Source organism: Lathamus discolor, chromosome 12 (genome assembly GCF_037157495.1).
Source record: "Lathamus discolor isolate bLatDis1 chromosome 12, bLatDis1.hap1, whole genome shotgun sequence".
Classification (NCBI taxonomy): Eukaryota; Metazoa; Chordata; class Aves; order Psittaciformes; family Psittacidae; genus Lathamus; species Lathamus discolor.
The window spans coordinates 4,902,945-4,925,498 of NC_088895.1; the positions used below are offsets into that span (position 1 = coordinate 4,902,945).

Here is a 22,554-nt window from a genome sequence, read left to right on the forward strand (position 1 = left end):
CTTTGTAGTTTACTTACCAAGTTTCTTATGTCATACCTCTCAGTGAGATAAAGAAGGAGAATGATCTAACACTGAAGAAATTTGGCCCAATATGCTTTCACAATTTTACTTATATTAGTAACACTTCTGGCTATGTTTGGGTGTGGGATTAGAATTTATGACAATTGTATGTTTGGGGCACAATGAAAATTTTTCTCTTAATTACTCAGACTTATCTCAGCTTTATGTTACGGACAGGCTTACTCACACAGTTGGATGTCTTGTACTTGTTAAGCTGTTGTGCCAAATATGCGACTTAATAATAATGATGCATCTTCCCTTCTTTGAGCGTCCCATACTTACACAACAAAGTTAGTTGCTTGTTTTTTTTTTGTTACTGATACTGGAAAATCACATTTATAATTGCTGTCTTAAAAGGAGTATCAATAACGAGTTGTATTATTTTTAAAATAATTTTTTATATAGTTTTATATTTGATCTTGTTGATGAAGCATTTGGCACATTGTTTTCCTCTTGCTGGTTGTAGGATCTTATCTTCCCTGGGACTTGATGAAGTAGTGTGTGCATTGTGAATTCCATTTAAAATTCATTGACAAAAAACAAAAAAACCCAGAAATAAATAACTTCAATTGCAACAGCTTACTCATTTGTTCAGCCCTCAGGGAAAGTGTGTGTATTAATACAGAAACCTTTGAGCTGGATATTGAATGAAAGACCACTGTTAAAGAGAAGAAATACACATATACCCCACTATACCAGTCTTAACTCAGTGATGATGCTGCAAAATTGAAAATTACTTTGTAATTATAGGATGGGATTTTTCCTCTTCTCTTCATGATACAACCATAGAATGGTTTTCAGCTTCAGGTGGGCTTCTTTCACTATGCATTGTTCCATAGATTTGTCCTGTTTCGTGGAGTTTTCAAAGTGGGTGGACAATGAGCGCAGGAAGAAACTCTGAGACCCACCCTTCTGTACAGCTGAGCGCTGCTCCAGAGGTTGGTTTGTCCATCTGCTTCACTGTGCTTTTTGTTGGTTAATTCATACAGGTTTCTGGCTCCCACTTTGCCCAGGACTTTTGTAAATGTTCAGCACCCACTGCCACCCCACATTATTACAGCAGGAGGGTCACTGCCACCCACTTCTAGTTTTGAATTTGTCAAAAAATACTCTGCAAATAACAATGTGTTCTTATTTTAAGATCATTAATTTTACTTTTGTGTCTGATGTGCTTGTGATCATATTGACATTGAGAACTGTAATTAGACGGTGTTGTGGTTTAAGCCCAGCCGGTAACTCAGAAACACTCAGCTGCTCGCTCACTCCCCCCTGCCCCTGCTTCTTCCTCTCCCAGCTCCTGGAGGGATGGGGAGAAGAATCGAAAGAATGTGAATCCCACGGGCTGAGATAAGAACAGTCCAGTAACTAAGGTATAACACAAAACTACTACTGCTACCACCAATAAAAATAAGGATAAGGGAAATAACAAGAGGAGAGAATACAATTGCTCACCACCCTGCCGACCAATACTGAGCCCGACCTAAGCAGCTATCTGGGCCTTCCAGGTAACTCCCACCAGTTTAGATACTGGGCATAATGTGCTGTGGTATGGAATACCCCTTTGACTAGTTTGGGTGAGGTGTCCTGTCTCTGCTTCCTCCTGGCTTTCTGTGCCCCTCCTCACTGGCAGAGCATGAGACTGAAAAAAGTCCTTGATTGGAGTAAACATTATTTAGCAAGAACTAAAAACATCAGTGTGTTATCAGCACTGTTCCCAGACTAGAGTCGGAAACACAGCACTGCACCAGCTACTAAGAAGGAGAAAAACGACTGCTACTGCTGAACCCAGGACAGACGGCAGCTGTACTTCGTACAAACACATTGCAAAATCCAGTGTCCCTGAAAAGCCAGGACCTGGACACCAATATTTCAATATTCAAAATTAGAATGTGTTTTCAGTATTCGTGTGTCTAGGCTTCAGTATTGCGTTTGCAAAATGCAGTAACTTAATTACAGATTGTTGTTAAGTTTGATGTTTGAAGCACTCAAATGTAGCAACAGCAAGCTTCAAAGAAAGTTACAGGTAGGAATAATTATATATATTTTTATGTATATATAAAAAAGGATTTGAGTAAGGTGCAGTAAATAGAGTATACATGTTGAGAAACTAAGATGAAATGAATTGTAGAGGTCATTCAAGTTACATTGCACTGAAAGAAAGATGTGAGGGAAAACAGACTATGACTTGTGTAATTATAAAGTGGTTTTTCAATACAGAAAATCAAAATAGGTCTGGATGAGCATTTCTAATTCTGGTAATTTCTAATGTTTCATATTTTAATGTGGGGGTTTGAACACTAAGCAGGATTGCACTGTCCTCAGTAAACGAGGAAAAAAGCTGTTTAATAAACATGCAACATTGATTTTTCTTCCATTAAAAATATACACAACAAAAGTACTTTGTTTTTTTACAGTTAAGAATGGTTGCCATTGTGGAGCATTAAGAGAGCTGCTGATTTGTAATTTTTCCAAAGCTTTGCTAAATAGTTTTCTTTGCCAAGAGTGTAGTGTTACAGTTTGGAGAAACTGTTTACTAATTGGCTGCAGAGAAGGCAGTGCCTTCCAATCTAGACTAGAAATAGTTTATGGGTAAGTCAGAAGAAGAATTGCTGTCTTAAATTCCTTTGTTCAGCAAGGACTGGGGATGACTAATGTCAGAAAGTGTGTATTTTACTTGGCTTTTTTTTTTTCTTCAAGCTGAGTCACCTCTTGACCTATTTGGCTTGATAACATGTACTTGTACTATAAGTGTCTAAAAGCTTAATCTAATTTCCTCACTCTTTCAACAGGGTAAAAATGTTGACAGCTAATAGCCTGTTTGAACTCTCATCTTTGCTGACTGGTAGATTCAGTATCAAAATAGAAAATCACTTTCTACACTGTTTTAGAATACCTTGGTTTAGGTGATAGCTGCATCACAAAGTTGTTCCCCCCCCACCAGTAGTGGAGGATTGTCATACAGAGTAGTTTGCGCTCAGGTCTTCCCACACAAGTGGTTTGAGGTTTCTTGATTTTGTAGTTCTCCAACATTTTTATTGTCCCATTGGTACTTAGATTGCATCTGCTGGTTTGCATGGGTGTGTGACGCAGCAGATCAAGGAACTGATCTGGCTCCTGGGAGGAAGGAGCCCTTTGAAAAGGCTTCAATTTACACAGCTCAGTGTAAGCATGTGGAGAAGAGTGGGATGGAACAGTGACTTTTTTGTAGCAGAAAAGCCAGCTTTGTTGCACATCAGACAAGAGCCTCGGAGTAATGTTTTCTTCTAGCCTTCTGTAAACCTTTTTAGAAGGCTGTACCACTTTCTCCACGATTCAGTAAAAATGTTCTTGTCCTGGAGGATTTTACCCTCCCAAATATCTGTTTCTATCAGCAAATTATTTGTATTTCTAACAGCTGCTCATAGAACAAATATGTTCTCTTCCCAAACTCCTTTTGTTTTGCAGCTGCTCTTTGTAAATGGCATAAATCCCAGCATGTCCTTTCCACAGTATCATGATCAATGTTCCTAACTGCTCTGAAATTCCCACCTGAAAAAAGGAACTATATAGAATGGAGATGCAACTGCTTCTTTCTTTTTTTCAATTAAGCAAACGTACCTTCATTCTTACTATATAAACCCATGTCTGGTGTGTAGTTTTTAACATTAATATGTATGGGAGCTAGAAATTATAAACCTGCAGAATTAGAAAGTCATGAAGTAAAGCAGCTGGTTAATTCCTAAGCACTACCTCTTTGCTGGGATGCTGGTTGAGATTTCAAATGTGTTGTCCAGCTGAACAATACAGTTACTCGAGGAATGCTGCTAACACAGCTGTTTTCTTTTAATTTTTTCTTGGCCTTATAACAAGAGAAGTGTTTAGCATATTTTGATTGTTTCACCATTTGAAAAAATGCATTTTAAAGAGTTGTAAAGTCTGGCAATTAATACTTGAGAACTTAGTATTTGTAGCGTTTGCTTTAATTTGAAAGATGAATTCTTATTTGGGAATTTGGTTCTGGAGACTCCTGTGTTTACTGCCTTGTCACATTCCAGGCAGCTTTTGTGGCTAACAGTAGTTTCAGGAATGATCATACAAGGTCAGACAAAAGTACATCAAGCATATTCTGTCTCTGAGAGTGGTTAGTAAAGAGCATAACAACAAAGCAAAAATACATGGTGAGGGTGGCTCTTTCTCCCTCTAATCCTCTGAGTTCAGGTATTTTGTTAATATTGGATTTTTGTTGTTGTTGTTTTTGTTGTTTGGTTTGGTTTGTTCTTCTTGTTGTGCACTTTTCCACCAGAAAATGCTTGATCATATTCTATTGAAGGGCATTATCTAACTTCTTAGTATTTGGAGGTTTATTCTTATGCTTAAGCAAGCTTTCAGTCAAACTTGACAAGTGTTACACTGTGGTGTGTTACTGTACTTTCCTTAATTATGTTTTTTCTGTTTTTCTCTTCGGTATTGAAGCATTAACCACTTTGTTTGGGAGAGAGAAGACTCTTTTTCTATGGTCAATCATATTTAAGGAGTTGATGTTCAACTTCCAACATAGTAACCCTGCACAGTGCAGTGCATTTATACTTTTCAACATTCTTTCATAGACACATGACTAGTCAAATATGTACTTTTTAAACTCATGAAATCTTTAACAGAAGAAATGTTGGCTCTGCAGACATCTCAGCCAGCTGCCTTAAAGCTGCTTCTTCCCTTTCTTTCAGACTAAGAGCAATGATGACCTCTTAGCGGGGATGGCAGGTGGTGGTGGAGTGACAATGACCAATGGTGTCAAGGCAAAGAAGAGCACTTGTGTATCAACAGCATCTTCAGCTTCAGGGACAGCCATGAACAGTCTGGAAAATAAACCCAAAACTATTGCAGGTAAATGGGTATATTGATCCTTAAAGATGGTAATTGAGCGGCTTTTTATTTTCCTATTATGTATTGAGGTTCCAGGCTGCCTAATGAAATGTCAGTAAGGCCACACTCAAATCAAATGGCTTCTGTTCTCTTTCTATGGTTTTTAATAATGTAATTGCCTTTTTGAACAGTGTTCTTTTATTCTTTCCAGTACTGATTATGCAACTACTATATAAAACTAGATATTATAATTAATCTATAGAATCATAGGTTTGCCTAAAATAATTTGTCTTAAAAAATCCGTGCCTCAAGCTCTAAATCTTTTAAGATGAGATCACTTGTTGCAGTCAACATTTTGGACATCCTGTATTGCTTTATAAAGTAAGAGAGCTTTCAGAAACTGTTTGGAAAAGTGAAATTTAGTGTATTATCAGTGTGGTTGGAAGTATGTCTTGCCTTCTGTTGCTGTTCTTGATACAATAATGCTTGCAAAGCTGTGAAGCTTCTGGAAATAAAGTAGTGATAATCTATCCTTGTCTTTACAAAATGAGATGAAAATACAAAACCCCTTAACTTTTATTTTGGGGAATCATAATATGTAAACCATCACTTAAAAACTTGCATTCAAATCTACTCAAAAGAGAGACAAATGTGAACTTGTAGGAATAGCACTGCTGCAGTTTGTTCATAATTTATAAGAAGTTGTTGAAGAGGTAGAAAAAAAGAAACTTGCAGATGTTAAACTTTAAGGTCTTTCTCATTTCCAATATACAGGTAAAGCATAGCAGTTAGTAAAGTGTGTATCAATTAAAATATAACTACACTGATTCATGATTCAGGTTGTAGAAGTGGTTACTCTAAACATATTTTATGAAATGTGTTGACCAGTGTGATTCAGAAGATCAACTGCTGTATTGCTGATACAAAATACACAGTCGTCTGTTACAGATACTGTATTTTAAATGAACTTTCCTAACTTTCAAAAAAACATACAGGTACCAGTTCCACAACTAAGCGTAGCACTTCATCTGGAAATAAAGAGTCAAGCTCTTCTAGAGAAAGAATACGCGACCGTTCTCGTTTAAGCCAGAGCAAAAAGCTGCCTTTGACTGGCCAGGGGACCAATGATACGGTACTGGCAAAACGCTCCCGCAGTCGCACCAACCCAGAATCAGATATTCGAATGAGTAAGTCCAAATCAGACAATCAAATCAGTGACAAAGCTGCATTGGAAGCAAAGGTGAATGATCTTTTGACATTGGCAAAAACTAAAGATGTGGAAATCTTGCATCTGAGGAATGAGCTAAGGGATATGCGTGCTCAACTGGGACTTAATGAAGATCAGCTTGAAGGTGATGAAAAATCTGAGGAAAAAGAGGCCATAGTTGTCCATCAGCCAACTGATGTAGAGTCTACATTGCTACAGCTACAGGAACAAAACACTGCCATCCGAGAAGAGCTGAACCAGCTGAAGAATGAGAATCGAATGTTAAAAGACAGACTAAATGCATTAGGCTTTTCTTTGGAACAAAGGCTGGATAACTCTGAAAAACTCTTTGGCTATCAGTCCTTGAGTCCAGAGATTACAGCTGGCAACCACAGTGATGGTGGTGGTACTCTGACATCTTCAGTGGAAGGTTCTGCTCCTGGATCAATGGAAGACTTGTTAAGTCAGGATGAAAACACTTTGATGGACAACCAACATAGTAATTCCATGGATAATTTAGACAGTGAGTGCAGTGAAGTTTATCAGCCGCTGACATCAAGTGATGATGCCTTAGATGCTCCATCATCTTCGGAGTCTGAAGGTGTACCAAGTATAGAAAGATCTAGGAAGGGAAGTAGTGGCAATGCAAGTGAAGTGTCTGTAGCTTGTCTGACAGAACGGATACATCAGATGGAAGAGAATCAGCACAGTACAGCTGAAGAGCTCCAAGCCACACTTCAAGAGCTTGCAGATTTGCAACAAATAACACAAGAGCTAAACAGTGAGAATGAAAGACTTGGAGAGGAAAAAGTAATCCTCATGGAATCCTTATGCCAGCAAAGTGACAAGTTGGAACACTTCAGCCGCCAGATAGAGTATTTTCGGTCCCTTTTAGATGAACACCATATTTCATATGTAATTGATGAAGATATGAAAAGTGGTCGCTACATGGAGTTAGAGCAACGTTATATGGACCTTGCAGAGAACGCTCGGTTTGAGCGAGAGCAGCTGTTAGGTGTTCAGCAGCACTTGAGCAACACTTTGAAGATGGCAGAACAAGACAACAAGGAGGCTCAAGAAATGATAGGGGCATTAAAAGAACGAAATCACCACATGGAACGGATTATTGAGTCAGAGCAGAAAAGCAAAACAGCGATAGCATCTACCTTAGAGGAGTACAAAGCCACAGTAGCCAGTGACCAGATTGAGATGAACAGGCTGAAAGCTCAGTTAGAGCATGAGAAGCAGAAAGTGGCTGAGTTGTATTCCATACACAACTCTGGAGACAAATCAGATATACAAGATTTGCTGGAGAGTGTCAGGCTGGATAAAGAAAAAGCAGAGACCTTGGCCAGTAGTCTGCAAGAAGAACTGGCACACACCCGCAATGATGCCAACAGACTGCAGGATGCCATTGCTAAGGTACTGTTTAAAACAGTTGTATTTTAACATCCAGTATACAATATGACTTACTGTTGGTCACTGTAGTTCTTTTTGAAGTAAAGAATTACTGGTGAGGTTAATAGGACTGCATAGGTGTTAGGATTGGTTCCTTTCTCTTGATCTTTGTTATGAAAATCTCAGAGGCCTTTTTAGAAATTATATGGACACATTCAGCCACAGGGTAACTGTCATGCTGCTGTTTTTAAAATACTGGTATTTAAACTCTGCAACTTATTTCAAGCACCAAACTCAAGCAGCATTTAAGATACTGTATGAATTTTGTGCTTAAATTGCATGACTTCTGCAAGAGTTTCAAGGAGTTAGTGCTAGGGTATTGCTGAGGAAGTACTGGGAGACAAAACCTGAAGTGTTCACCAAGCTGGTGATGACTTGTGGGACCTGTCACAGGTGTGGAGAGAATATTTTGAAGTTTCAGCCTATTCAAGTTGGTCGTTATCTAATGATAAAGAAAGCAGAAAAATGTCTTCTTTCCAGTTAAGGTATGACTAACTGTGAGGTAGACAGAAATTTTACCCAACTTAATGTACTGAGTACATATTTTAGTTTTAAATCAAAAAACAAAACCAAACAAACCCCACAAACTGAAGTTTCTAATAAGCTTTTTAAAAATTATTATTAAATATGGCAAATATGCATAGGGATTTTTACTAATGATCCATCCTGCAGCTGCTTGTGTATTGACTGGGTTTTAATTTGAAATGTATATTTCTAGTTCTAGAACACCTATTTTGATCCAAATATAACTAATTTATGATAAATGCTTTTATAAGACATATTTACTAGATAATTTGATACAAAAATAAGAATCATAAAATATTCAATAACTTTCAGGGTGCATTTAAGGGTCTATCTTTCTGATGAGACAGTTTATGCCAAATGTAGTCTAAACTATATTTTAGTTGAAAATCAGCATGTTAGTCATGATCACCAGCCAGTTTAGAATCAACCTTAATTTGGGAGGAGAAAAAAAAGTGTAATTTTAATAATTACCATTGGGTAGTGCTATTGAAATAAAAAATACTGAAACAGATGATTTAAAGCAGGGCATTTTGTCTGTTAAAATTGATGCCTGTGCTGACCCACCCTAAGCCGTGACCCGATTTCTCTTGTTTTTCTGATGCCCTATTTTTGTTGTTGGGTTAGTTACAGTGCCTCTAATCTCAGCTTGTTACTTCTGTTGCAGTTTTATGAGGCAGGATGAAAATAGCCTGGCTGCTCCTGAAAGCAAGAAGTCTGCTCCTTCCTTTCCCTGGGCTTTGTTTTTTTCTGTTTTTTGTACTTCAGTTCAGTAGCTAGTATGAGTCCTCTGGGAACTACTTCAGCTCACTAACACATCTCACACACAAAAGTGAATCCTGCTAGTTGATTAAGGAAATTAATCATCTCAGAGGTCCAGCAAGCAATGAAATTGATGTACGGAAGAGAACAGGCCTTATTTGGCAAGAGAAATAAAGAGTTTCCCCCACCACCCCTTCCCTTTTCCACAGCAGCTAGATGTTAAATTGGATCAGCTGCTCATGAAACACTACAGCCTTGGTACTATGGTATTGTTGCTTCTCTTGAATACAGTCACTGCTGTTAAAGTAGCTGGGGAATGCTCATATATTCATCTTGGGAATAAAGGAGTTTAAGTCTGGCTCAGGAAAATATTTGCACTAGAACAATACATTTTTCTAAGGCTTATGCTTGACTTCTTGTCCCATACTTTCTTATGGCTGCAAAAAAGTATATTTTAAGTATGGTAGAAACTGGAAGCGTGTTTTAAAATGCAGCCAATTTAGTTACTGCAGGACATGTTTTTTCAGGTTGAAGATGAATACAGAGTGTTCCAAGAAGAAGCCAAGAAACAAATTGAGGATCTCAATGTGACTCTAGAAAAACTTCGGACAGAACTAGATGAAAAAGAGACTGAAAGAAGTGATATGAAAGAAACTATCTTTGAGTTGGAGGATGAAGTAGAGCAGCATCGTGCTGTGAAGCTTCACGACAACCTCATCATATCTGATTTGGAGAGTAAGTGTTACGAGTTTCTCTTGTGAGAGAAACGATAATTTAAGAACACTGTGATTGTGGAAATATTTTCGCTTGTCTTCTGTGTGTCTGAATTCAAATCAGACGGGCCTTTGCAGAACCCATATACAGTAAGGGGAAAAAATCAAGCTGGCTTTGTTCTTCCAGTTCAAGGAGTAGCTGGTATGGGAATTAAAACCTGTGAACTGAGAATAAATATGAAATCTGATAATGATGTTTTCAAGTTGTTTTTCAAAGTAGAACACTGTAATTACAGACTTAGCAGTGTGCTCCTTGTGCATTTTTGAGATTGGATGATTGATCTAGTGTTTTGGTGGTGTTTTTTTTTTTTTTGAAGAACTCTTTTGAGTGCCCAAATATGAGGAGTTCGCAGGTATCTTGAGCATGCGTATAATTAATCATTATTCCCACCTGAAGAAAGGTGTTTTTAGTCAGAGCTGAGTTGGCAATATGGATGTATTCTATATCTCTTTCTGTGTAGAATTGCTCAAGTCCTGAAGCTGCTCTGTGAACCTAGCAATGAATGTGACAAACTTTAAGCAAGTTATAATAAAATTTTATCTGTTGACTTTTGCCACCATACAAGAAATGCTTAGGGCTTATAATGACATTCATTGTAATATCATTACTGTGTGATTGTCTAGCTGTCTGTGCCTTAGATCTTTCTCTGTTCTCCAAGATGTGCTGAGACATTCCTACCACAGGGTGGAATTCTGCAATTAGTCTCCATCTAAATAAGATCTTGGGCAACTCTGCCCTGGCAAGCTGTCTTTACAGCGTATCTGCTGCTCTTCCGTGGCATACAAGGATTAAACAACATGGGAACAAAAGCAAAGCATGATCCCTTTTTAACAGCAAGGGAAATGTCCATAGAAAGGATTTAGATTGGTCTGCTCTCAAGAACAGGTAGTGTTTTAAGCAACCTATGTTGCTTATTCAACTGAAACTTAAGTGGTTTCAGACATGTGGCTGTCAGCTTGGTTTCCCTAAACAACATTTCTTTGTCTGGAAAAGCAGTCACTGTTTCTTTTTACAAAATTGCGTGTAAGTTTTTTATTCTGCCTTTTCTTTTTCTTTTTGTTTCTGCACCAAAACCAAAGACACACATTTACTTGGGAGCAGGAGCTCAGGCATGTGGTCGGCGGTTCTGACTTTGTTGAAGTCATTTTTGTAGCAAAGACTTAAAAAGGTTCTACACTTTTCTACTTGCATTGTTTTGTCCATTAGCTGAAAGACATTCTTACAGGAAACAGCACTGTAGGCAAGTATACATTTAGGTATCTGCCTTGTGATACCTGGTTACAAGGCGGCTCTAGTTTTTAGATGCTTTGTTGGGTGTACAAACCAGCTAGCAGGTGTTTCACGGAAACTGCTAAAATTCCAAACAGATAAACCTCTGCCTGGGCAGGAATTTTCAGCAGAAGTTATGACAGTCTTTGTTACTCATCACTCTTGACATAGTCTGGATACTTAACTGTACTAGCTGTTGGCCTGGTGTGATCCTTTAGGGAACAAAGCTGGATTTTAGCTCTAGGCACGAAGGAGAGTGGCATCTAGTGGCGGTAAGAAGGAATGGCACCCAAAACATAGTGTGAACTTTAAAAAACTTTTTTTTGTGGCCACTTTGAAACACTGTTTGTTATGGGTTCGTATTTAAACCTCATACAGGAGTTTCTTGGTGGTAGTTTCTAAGTAGTGACAGCAAAGAACAGCATCTCTGTTCTTTGTGAACACAAAATCTGTGACTTATGCTAGTACATGACAACATCTAAAAGGCAGAATTCTAAAAATCTGTATTGAAGTGACAGAAAAGCACATGCTGGTAGTAGAAGTTCTCTTATGCTGATCAGACTTTTGGTCAGTCCTGGTTTATGACAGCCAAATATATAATGTCTGTGCTTTTAAATGTGGAGAATTTAGTATAGGTTTAGGTATTATAAAGCACTAGTTAGAAGGGTGGTGTTTTTTCAGCCTGAATAACCAAGTATTGTAAAGAACAATTAAGGTTTTCTTTAGTGAACTTTTATTTTAGATTTTAATATATAAGGAAATCTAACCCATGCTTAAGGAGAGAATTTGCTGAATGGCAAAGTTACTGAGTGAAAGAAAGGGACAGCAAGACACGTGAGTAAATTACAAGTATAAGTGATGGAAAAATTATCACTTAAACAGTGATAAGTAAAAGGCATACTTTACAGTTAGAAGAAAGACGCTTTGTAGATGAGGTGATGAATGTTCATTCAATTTTATTGATTAATCAGCCTTAAATAGTAATGTAGGAATATGAAATGCTCTAGCACTGGTAATAGGGGCATGCTTCATTGTGGGCTTTCTAAACCAGAAAGAAGTGCAACAAACACACATATGAGCCTTATTCACAATCATCTGAATATTGAACAGTCACATTTTAGCTGTTAATATGTTTGCCTGTACAAACTGGGATCTCTTTGATGTGGACAGTAGGATGTAAATTGCGCTGATTAAACTGTAGCTGCTGGAGTGGAGGTGAGGGGCTGGGAGAGGCAGTGCTGGCTGGAAGTGCAGGAGAGGCGAGTGCTGCACTAGGTGGCGTGATGCCTCTGGTTTTTGTGTCTCACTGCAGAAAAACTGCAGTCAGGTAGCCAAGCTGTCACATTAGTCACGTTGAATGAAAAAAGAAACCTATTGTTCTTCCAAACAGTTAATAAGAGTTTGTGGGGGATTTTTTTCAGAGAACTTTGTCTCCTGATTTGCGGAAAGTTGCTATTTGTAGGTTAGATTATCAGTTGTCAGATGGTTCTTCTGAAGCTTGAAAATATTCATTGCATGTTCACTGAGCACAAGGTACATGTGCTAAAAACATCAGTTCTCTTAGTCTGTATTTAAGTCAGTACATTTTTTGGACAAGGGTAGGTGAGCAAGAAAGTTGATTTATCTATTGTTGAGTGAAGAAATGGTTCTTATATGGAGTTGACAGTGTTTTTAATTCTGCTATATCTCATTTTAATGAGGATCTTGACAGCAGTTGCAAAACTTAATTTCTACATTACCATATTTAGGCCTTTTCTACCCTAGTGTTGGAAAAGACAATTGGATGCTCATTTTCTAATTGTTAGGGTTGTGGGTTTTTTTTTGGGGGGGTGCTAATGTTGGACCCTTTAAAAATTCAGCTTTCTTCCTATATTAGATGTATTATCTGACAGTGATGAGCTCAAGAGCAAGACTGATGTGCAAATGGCATGAGCTTTGGCATATTTCTAACTAGCACCTCTTCCTTATATAAGGAAGGTATGATTCTTAAGTGTACTGTGATGCTGGTGCTACTCTGCAGATGAGATTATACTGACATAGCCACTTCTATGCTAACAAAAATTGAAATGCTATCCTAGTATAAGGCAAACCAATGGAACTAGTGCAAAAACTGTGAGAATGCCCATTGTAGGCTTGCCCTAGTCATGTTTACTTGCACTGGTGTTGCTTACCAGGAATTACAGGAATATTGTAAGTGCTTTTTCCATTTTTTTCCCCTTCTTTTTTTTTCCCCAAGACTTTTGAAATTAATCAGCTGATCATTGATACTTAATTTTTATTTTGTAGTGATAAATTCTAACGGCTGATTATAATTAGTGAGAGGTCCAGATACAGAATACAGTGATACTTTTTCTCTGGCAGCCTTACAACATTCAGATGACATCTTAGTTTTTTCCTCCCACCTCCAGCCCTAGTTGCAATGTTTTTCTTTATCATTTGCAGTATGTTTTTCCCATAATTTGTTTTTCTACATTTTAAAAAGCAAGGCCTTGTTAAACTGTGATTTAAATCAGTATCATTTGGTAAAATGTGGACATAATTGGATGCTGCAGTAAAATACAAGCAGCTGCTGAGCTGCCAGTTTTGATTAGCCTGTTCATTCATCAGAACGGTCTCCTTGCTCTTCACATACCCTAAACAATAGCTACTTTTACTTTTATCTCAATCCTCTTTCTTGTCTGTGCTCCTTAAATGGAGACCAGATAATGGTAGAAGAAAAGTACCTGTCCTACAAATTACAGCACATACAAGTGGAAAGGTTTAGTGTGTTCTAGAGAAGAATTGTGGAGGTTGTGAGGATGCAGAAAGGAAGGATACTGCAAGGCAGCTCTATGGGGAGTTGCTGCCTGTGTACCCAGTTTGACTACTTGAATTTTCAGGCTATAATTGGTGACACAATGTGAAGAATAGAGTTCGGACTGTCAGAGATGAAATTGCTTATCTTAGTCTTAATTTCTCACTATGTTTCAAGTGCAGCTGCAATTTGGTAGGGGTTTTTTGGGGGTTTGTCTGTTTGTTTGTTTGTTTTGTTTTGAAATCTCTTGGGTGAATTGAGGGATAAGACTGTTTCCAACAACTGCTGTGAAGTGCTCTGTATTGTTTATAGTAACTGCAAAATATTCAGACCATTGTGTTTTACTTCAAAGCATAAATATACTAAAACCTAATGGTGCGTTTCATATCTCACAAGAGCTCAAAACAATGGCATTACACAAGCTTTAATTCTGGATGCATTTATAGTTTCTGGTTTGTGGTTATTTTTAGATGAACTGTAGCTTGATTTTAGTAGTAAAACAGATTCTGTTTTTGAAAAACACATTTTCTTTGAACTTTAAAAGAGAATATGGTCATTTTGTTTCAGAATGCTACTGAAAGCTCTTTAGGGCATGTTGACTTGCTGTCACTGTTGAAAGTTATCTAATTTGCAGTTGAGTTTTTTAGCATGTGCTTAAAGGAAACTAGGATGGGGAGAGGGAGTGACTTTTATAACTTGGACCTAAAGCTGGCATCTCAGTGCTGATTTTAACTCAAACAAATTGTGTATAGAGACAAGCTAAAAATTGGAGGACTACCAGGGTAGCATGACATTGGAGTGGCCTGTTAGGCTTACCTTCAAAGCTTAGAGATCAGTTGGATGCATCTTAAAATGTGCAGTCTTATAGTGAGTTGGTAAATACGGAAGTAGCTGTCTAATTTCAGTGTTTCAACTTTTCCAAACCTGAAAGATTTTCATGTTTTCAGGAAAACTGTGGTTTATATAATTCTTGTAAAAAAAAAAAAAAAAAAAAGAAGTAAATTAGCTGTGGCATTAACAACCACTTGGTACAGTGGAGGCAAGACTCAAGAATTTCTCCTGGTGAAGAAACCAAAAGGGTTTTTATAGCTGAAAAGTTGAAATGAGCATAGTTAAGGCTCCTGAATGTACACAGCGGCATAAATTAGCTTAGATCCTAGAATCGTAGAATGGTTAGGATTGGAAAGAACCTTAAAGATCATCTAGTTTCAACATAGCATCTGACTTAAACATTTTTAAAATGCTTACTGTTTTCTATTTGGCTGGCCATAGCCTCATTTTTATTGTTAAGCCCTTTGATGAAAGACCGGGAATACTGAAGATACAGGCTTACTTGGGAGGGCATTGCTAGGTATTGATAGACGAACAGAATAAACTGGTTTAATGGTTTTCTTGAGTCCTGATACCCAAATCAAAGCACTGGAAAGTGTTTTCATATTGAAAGTGAGAGCCACAAAACTTTACTGTGTCAGTCTGTATGAACATACATACCCATCTTCTGACTATTCAAACATTTCTTATGCAGTAAGATTTGACAAGGTTTTGTATTTTGAACACTTTGAATGCATGGGCACCTTTCATCTTTTTGTGAAAAGAGCATTGCTACAATACAGGAAAAATGTTTCCAGCAGGTCTTGGGACAATGAACCTGAACAAAAAAAAAGGCATTCAGTCAAGTGATCCATCATTTTTACAATTTGAAAATTGCTACATGATGCTGTATAAAGCATCCTACAATCCAAGGATCAGTGAAGGGCTATGCTAATTAGAAATCTATGCTGTACTTTTCTTCATTTGTTACTTAGTTATAAGAAAGGAGTAATCAATCACATTGTCACTGTGTATTGAATAAAGGAGCAAATGAATAATTGCAGTAGCCAGTCAGCCAGACGCCATGTGAGGAGCTGGTGGCCATCAAGCTGCATATCCTTTTGTGTGGCTGCTGACAGATTTAGAGGGCCATCTCTTTCATAACATAATCTTATCAACAGTTTGTCCCTTTGCTGTAAATATAGCTTGCTTTGACTTCAAATAGTAGCTTGAGAGACAAGAATGTAAGATTCTTGAGGACAGGAGTGGAATTTTATCCCCGCTGAGGGCATGGCTCTTAGTGTTATGTCAGCTGCTTTGTGGCAGGGAGTAAATTGTGAATCAAAAGGCTTCATGTAGCTGTAGCTTATGTTTGAAGAGATAAACCCCCCAGACTTCCATGTTTTAAGGATCCTTCCATGTTAGATTACCTACCTGGTTTATTTGTTCTTTATTATTGCTTTGTCATTTTAATACTGTGAAGGATAGAAGAGAAACTGGGATTTATGTAAGAATTGAATTTGCTTATGCTGTTCCCCTCACCAGTCATAGAGAAGTTGTACCTGTTGACACTTTCTTTAAAATTACTTCTCATTTTTCTCCAGATGGCCTTGCCTACAAAAAAATACATTTTCTGAGTAAGTTTTCAAAAGCATCTGCAAGGTTTTGTGTGTTTTTTTCAGTTACTCTTTTTAAAGTAAATAGATCCCTGATTAAGATATTACAGAGAATTTGACTTTCTTTCCAGATACAGTTAAAAAACTTCAGGACCAAAAGCATGACATGGAAAGAGAGATAAAGAATCTCCACAGGAGACTCCGGGTAGGTTAAAACCTAAAAACTCAATAAACTGTGAACTTGGAAAGTCACAAGACCTGCATATGCAATTGCAAAAAGATAATATTATTAGATGTAATGCCATTAAAATAATTATTTCTGAGAGATGGGCATCATATAGAAAAATATTTACTAACCTACAGACACTAAAGAATTCTGGAACATTCCCAGTATCACAAAGATACAGTGTTGGGCGTAGGAGAAAATGTTCCTGTGCCTTCTGATGCATAGTTTAATTTTGATATCCCCCCCCCCCCCCCCGGCCCTGAACATTTTCTTTGTTTCTAGAAAAGAAATTCATGACCTAGAAAGTCTAATTATTTCCAGCAAAACTTCTTCAGTTTAACCTGTAAGTTAGGTTGTATCTAATGCCAGAGATGAGTGCCTTTGCCACTCTTGTAACAGCGTAGGGAAACTATGAATAATAAAGGTAACTTTTATTTTTAGATTCAGAATTCTTGCTGCAGCTTTTAATTTAGTGTTTTATTTATTTACAGGAGGAGTCAGCAGAATGGCGTCAGTTCCAGGCTGATCTACAGACTGCAGTGGTTATAGCAAATGATATCAAGTCTGAGGCCCAGGAAGAGATAGGAGACCTGAAGCGTAGATTACATGAAGCTCAGGAGAAAAATGAGAAGCTCACTAAAGAGCTGGAAGAAATCAAGTCACGCAAGTATGTAAAGACAGTAGGGATAACGCTTCTTTTGTAGGGGGGTACAACTTTGGAAATCCAGTATCTTGTCTATTACTGAGACTCTGGAAGTTCATAAATCCTCTCACTGTGGCTATCTGTATTTCCACAATGCAGCTTTCAGGGATCAAAATAACTTTAAGAACAGTATTTGTTTCTTTATACTATGTGTTTCATCCATCCAAAAATATTCAGTTTGCAAAACTAGGTTAGGTGGGGGATTTTCCCCATTTAACAGATGGGCATTTTCCTCAGTGTGGAAAAACAAGGAGCACTGGCCTTTCTGTGCCATCATTAGTATTTCTTATTAGCAGCCAAGGCTTTTGGTATGGTTAAAATACAACTAGATTTTTACCTGAGAAGAAACCCTCATCTAATTCTGCATATATCCTGTGCTGTTTTCTTTCCACTGATAATTGTTTCTGGGAATAGAGATGCTTTGTTATAAAGACATTTTTAGTAGAACAATTCAAACTGTAATGTATTATTACTTGAATTAGGTGCTACAGTTATTTAGAAACTGACTTTTACATCCTTCAGAAGTATTAAAATACTCATAGAATAGGAACATCTTAGCATCATTTAAATCTGACTACATTGTCTCTAGGGATTGAATATATCTATGTATAGCTTACAATTACGGTAATGATGCTTGTATTATATTTTGTGTATATATTAAACAATGTGTATATATTAAACAATTTTTTCCATGTGGACAGGCATTTTATAGTATACATTACACTTAACCCAGCGTCCAGTAGGTTATGAAATAATGCAGGCTGTGGAGCTTGTGTAAAAATGGTAGGAAAAGTAGACTGGTTACACTGAAAATGGAAAATTATCTGGGTGGATGACTGGTGGGCATAAGGCATCTTATCTGAAGTAAGATCACCAAACTAAGACATACAAACAGTTCTTACTAATACATCTCAGCCAGAATTGTAATTGTTCAGTTACTGCCTGCAAGTGAACCTCTGGGATTACCGGTGCACTTTTGAAGGTGGAACTGGCTTGCTGATTCCATATTATCCGCAAGCATTCTATGACTTATTGATGCACTGCAGAAAAGAGGCAACTGAAGCAGATTCCTTGGAAGTGATACTGGTATTGTATTAGAGAGAAGGTATTAGGAAAGTCTGAAGCAAAAAAAATCAGTCAACGCTTAATTATTCCAGGCTGTAGAAGATAATGTTGCTTCAAACAATTCTTGTGACCCTGAATAAAATAACTACCATAACTGTTCTGTACTAAAAATCAAAGTAGTTGTTTTGTTAAACTGATTCAAATGCTGCCTAAAGATGTATGCCAGAAATGTGTTCTTACCTCCTTAGTAAATTGTTTTCTATTTATGCAGGTGGAAGAAAAAAATTCTGCCCTCTGAGATTGTTATTTTCATGAGAAATAGTGAAATTCTTAAGTCTCAATTTTTTTCCATCCATTTTTACATGTGTGTGTGGGAGAGATATGAGCAGGAATTAAGCCTTAAACCAAGTATTGATTTGATAGACTTTTCAGCTGGTGCTGAAGTTCTCTTGCTAACAAATAGTAGGAACTTACAGTGATAATTTAGGTTGGTAATCTATTTCTAAATTACAGTGGAAAGAAAACTAGGTTGATGTAATGGCCAATTTGGACCATAGATTTTAATTTGGCTTCAAATTTTGCTTTGGTTTTTCGAGACTTTGCATGTTAAAATGTTATTTAAACACCTTAAATGGGATGCATGTTGATTTCAGGCAGGAAGAGGAACGTGGTCGAGTGTACAATTACATGAATGCTGTCGAGAGAGACTTGGCAGCTCTGAGACAAGGAATGGGCCTGAGTCGCAGATCATCCACCTCCTCAGAGCCAACTCCTACAGTAAAAACACTCATCAAGTCATTTGACAGTGCCTCCCAAGGTAATTATTTTCAACCAGTGTCGTAGCTGTACCAAGGTATGATTTTTGCATATGTTGGCAGGGACACTTCTAATGGCTTAGGTAACGCACAGGTAAATTATTTAACTGTACTGTCATGACCTGTAAGTGATGGCTGAAACAAACCAACCTAAACTAGACTGCACAACAGATTGCTTGCTGCTGTTATGTGCAGGCATCCTTTTCTTGTCTTTATTTTCATTGTTGCATTGCCAATGACTCATATGCTAGATGCTTTGATTCAGTGCTCCTGTATATTAGAAATACATAAACACATATTACGCACATAATTATAGCTAGAAGCACAGCTGATTTCAGGATGACTATTAAAATGTGAACTTAATGTGCCAAATTAAGCATTTTGAAAGCCATGCAATAGCTAGAGCTGAGTTTGTTTCTTTTAATGACTTATATTCTTATAACCAAAGTGCTGATGAAAATTAAAAGTAAGGTCCATCTAGTATCACCTATTAAAAGATAGAGGGAATATTTTCTAAAATGAAAGGAATCTCACTGTTGAGACAGTATTCACTGTAATTCTGATTGTGAAAACAGGTGCTGTTGTCCTTCTCTGTAGATGAACAGAATAAAGAATCCAAGTAGCTACCTTGAAAGGAGAAAAGAGAACTGCTTCGGGTTTAGCTTTGTTTGCATGTAAGGCCCTCTATGGATTAAAATATTTCCCCTGTCAGGTCTTTGGGGTTTAAATTTCACTTACAGTAATGTCGCTGTGAGTCTTATGTAAAAAGGCTTGGCCTGAAGTAGACTGTCTTACCAGAGGGACTTACAGCACTGTACTGTGCATGGCAAATCTACTTTTAATTGCGTATAACCTGAACATTGGTTAAGGTATAGAGGCATCTTGGTATTATTTGGTGATTCTGTGCATGTTTCTATTTCTACGCTTGTTCTCTTTCTTCATAGGCATTTACAGTTTTTCACGTTGCTAGTGTTAATTTAGAAGGGTTTTTTCAATCTGCTGTTGGATAAAGGTGCTTTCCTGCCAGAGTTAGATGGTAAAATGATAAATCCCTTCTTCCTTCTTTTGAATCTTTTATTTCAAGCTAGTGTCTGCCTTATTCCTCAGCTTTCATGTCTAAACATGCTGTTAAATAATCAGATGACTGATTCACCGATTTAGTATTTATCTGTTTTCATGCATTTCTAAATTTGTTATTTCTTTAATCCCAAAATTTCAGGGATATAATATCTAGTACCTGTGACCTTTGATTGGAAACCAGAAAGGAAAAGCAGGTGATACAGGTTCTTTCTTGTCTTACTGGCAGACCCAGGAACTTGATACCATTTCTTTAATTATCTGAAGATCAGAGAACTAATGATGCCATCATTTACATCTGCCAGGGTAATAATATCCTTCACCTTAGCCTTGTCCACCCCCAGTAAACTTATGCTTTAACTGTGGGTGATATATTCAAGACAGAAAATGAATGTAATTACAGAGGAGTAAATGTGTAGGCATACATTTAAATGATTTTGCAGTCAGTTACTAATTGAAATTCTGAAAAATGTCATCTGGTATAACTAGTAATGTAAAGTACAAAGTGAGAGTTCACTATAACAGCCAATCTCCTGTTTCACTGCAAAACAGCGCAATGCTCATGGTGGCTTCCTTTCTGTGTTCATACTAGTTCCAAGCCCTGCTACTGCCACAATTCCTCGCACTCCCCTGAGCCCAAGTCCCATGAAAACTCCCCCAGCTGCTGCTGTATCCCCTATGCAGGTATGTGTTTTATGACTGCACTTAATCCTTCTTTGTAAAGAAGAGCATGCGAAACTGTGAGTGGTAGTATACAAATATCGGGGAAATGTTGCCTCGAGGAAGTAGTTACTAAAATGTTCGGTCTAACAGGAGTGTTTCACTGAGAAAACTGTTGTAAATAGAAGATTTGGCATAATTTGAAAGTTTTGTTAAATATTCCCAACCATCACTATTGTGTGCTACTGAGAAGCATGGGAGGAAAACTTTATCTGCATTCCTTAGTTTTAGAGTTGCTATTTGTCAGTTCTTAGTCCTGCGCCTGGCACGGAAACAGCAGTAATCCCCCTTCAGGCAATGGACTGAGATCTGCACAGAATCTGTCACCAATCATCAGTATAAATGTATCCCATGTTGCATGTGCTTTCAATATCAGACCTGACCAGAGAGGAATGAAATAACTGTGAATTAATTGTCTTTGTTCATTTTGTACTGAGTGAAGTTTGTGAAGTTGGTGATTGTACTGTGTATTTTGTCCTGTCCCCTCTATAGCTTTGTCCATTTGTTCAGCTGCTAAAGGAGCTTACGTACACTAAGACTGCATCATCAGCACTATCATGCTCAGCTTTATAAATCGTTGCTGGTTTTATTATCTCACTATCTGCATGAAGGGAGATTTGGCAAAAGCCAGCAAGTTTCAGGACAAAGCAGATGGGGCCAGATTCACAAAGAAAAAAAATCAAAGAACCTACTATGTATTTTATTCTTTTAATATCAATAATTCCCCTGTTGCTTTCAAGATACTGCTAACAAGAAGTACCAGAACTTAATTTTTACTGTAGGCTAGTGTAATGTTTTGGTAGTAAATCCTCTCTGTGTGAACCAAGTAATTTACATCCATGTAAGCTTTTAGTATACCTGGAACAGACTGGCTGTTCTCCTGTGCTCAGACTAGTGCAGCTTTTATTAATTTGAGAGTGAATTCAATGAAACAAATTGATAGCCTCAAAACAGAGAAAAAATTAAATGTTTTTGTGAGAGCTTCTGGTACTTCTGTGGCTCAGTCGCTCTTGACAGCAGTTTTCTAAAGTAGTTAAATGTGACAAGTTCTCTGACAGATTCTTTGTTCCTACTGATCTGTCTTTATATTTCTATTTATTTCTGTGCTCTTGTAGGAAGAGGCAGACTTAATCTCATGTACTAAAAGGCTAGGCCAGAGCTTTGGCAGACAAAAGACTTTTTGATGAAGCCTAAGGCTTATTTTCACTTTATTTACCTGTAAGTTAACCATGATCCAAAATAATCCTTTAGAATACTGCAAACCTGCTCAAGTTTACAGCTCTTTGATGTTCTTGCTCTGCCAGAATTACTTGAACGTTGAATTGAACTTCTGATATTGAACCAAGTCATTAACAGCTGGATACTCATTAGTGGCAAACATTGCCTGAAAAACAAAGGGGAGGGCCTGTAAATGAAAGTAGCTTCTATTGTCTTTTTGAAGATAGGTGGTTTTCTTGGAAGTATTTGTAATTATCCAGAAGGCAAATAGGTTTAGTGACCTCAATTATGTAAATTGATTTAAAGAATATTTCCTGTTCAACAGAGAAGGGTTTTGGTTAGAACCAATTTTCATTATCTTTTTCTTTGTTTTCATATTACTACCTTGGGGGTTTTGTGTTCTATGTAATTTTTCATCTGTTGTTTTTTGCTGCTTTGCAATTGAAAAGCAAGACTTTGCTAAGTCATCGCTGTGTGAGGTTTTTTTTACAGTAATATGTGTATGTTTACGGAGATACATTCTAGTAGACATTTTTGCAATTGAAGACCAGCAAACAAACAAAACCGTTTCTGGCTTCAGGTCCAAGCCCACAGTGGAACATAGCTGTTATTTACC

General features: G+C 37.4%; 1 protein-coding gene across 3 annotated transcripts in view; it reads left to right on the plus strand.

Annotated features, from left to right (window-relative positions):
- SPECC1L (sperm antigen with calponin homology and coiled-coil domains 1 like) overlaps positions 1 to 22,554 on the plus strand; it is a 64,969-nt gene that overhangs the window by 16,042 nt on the left and 26,373 nt on the right. For 2 of the 3 annotated variants that reach the window (XM_065692593.1, XM_065692592.1), the window contains exons 3-9: positions 4,764 to 4,923; positions 5,898 to 7,531; positions 9,379 to 9,586; positions 16,246 to 16,319; positions 16,832 to 17,007; positions 18,762 to 18,925; positions 20,593 to 20,684. In XM_065692593.1, the coding sequence (XP_065548665.1) occupies positions 4,764 to 4,923; positions 5,898 to 7,531; positions 9,379 to 9,586; positions 16,246 to 16,319; positions 16,832 to 17,007; positions 18,762 to 18,925; positions 20,593 to 20,684 (2,508 nt within the window). Of the gene's footprint in view, positions 1 to 899; positions 999 to 4,763; positions 4,924 to 5,897; positions 7,532 to 9,378; positions 9,587 to 16,245; positions 16,320 to 16,831; positions 17,008 to 18,761; positions 18,926 to 20,592; positions 20,685 to 22,554 lie in introns of all 3 variants that reach the window. The other variant, XM_065692594.1, reaches the window with a different exon arrangement.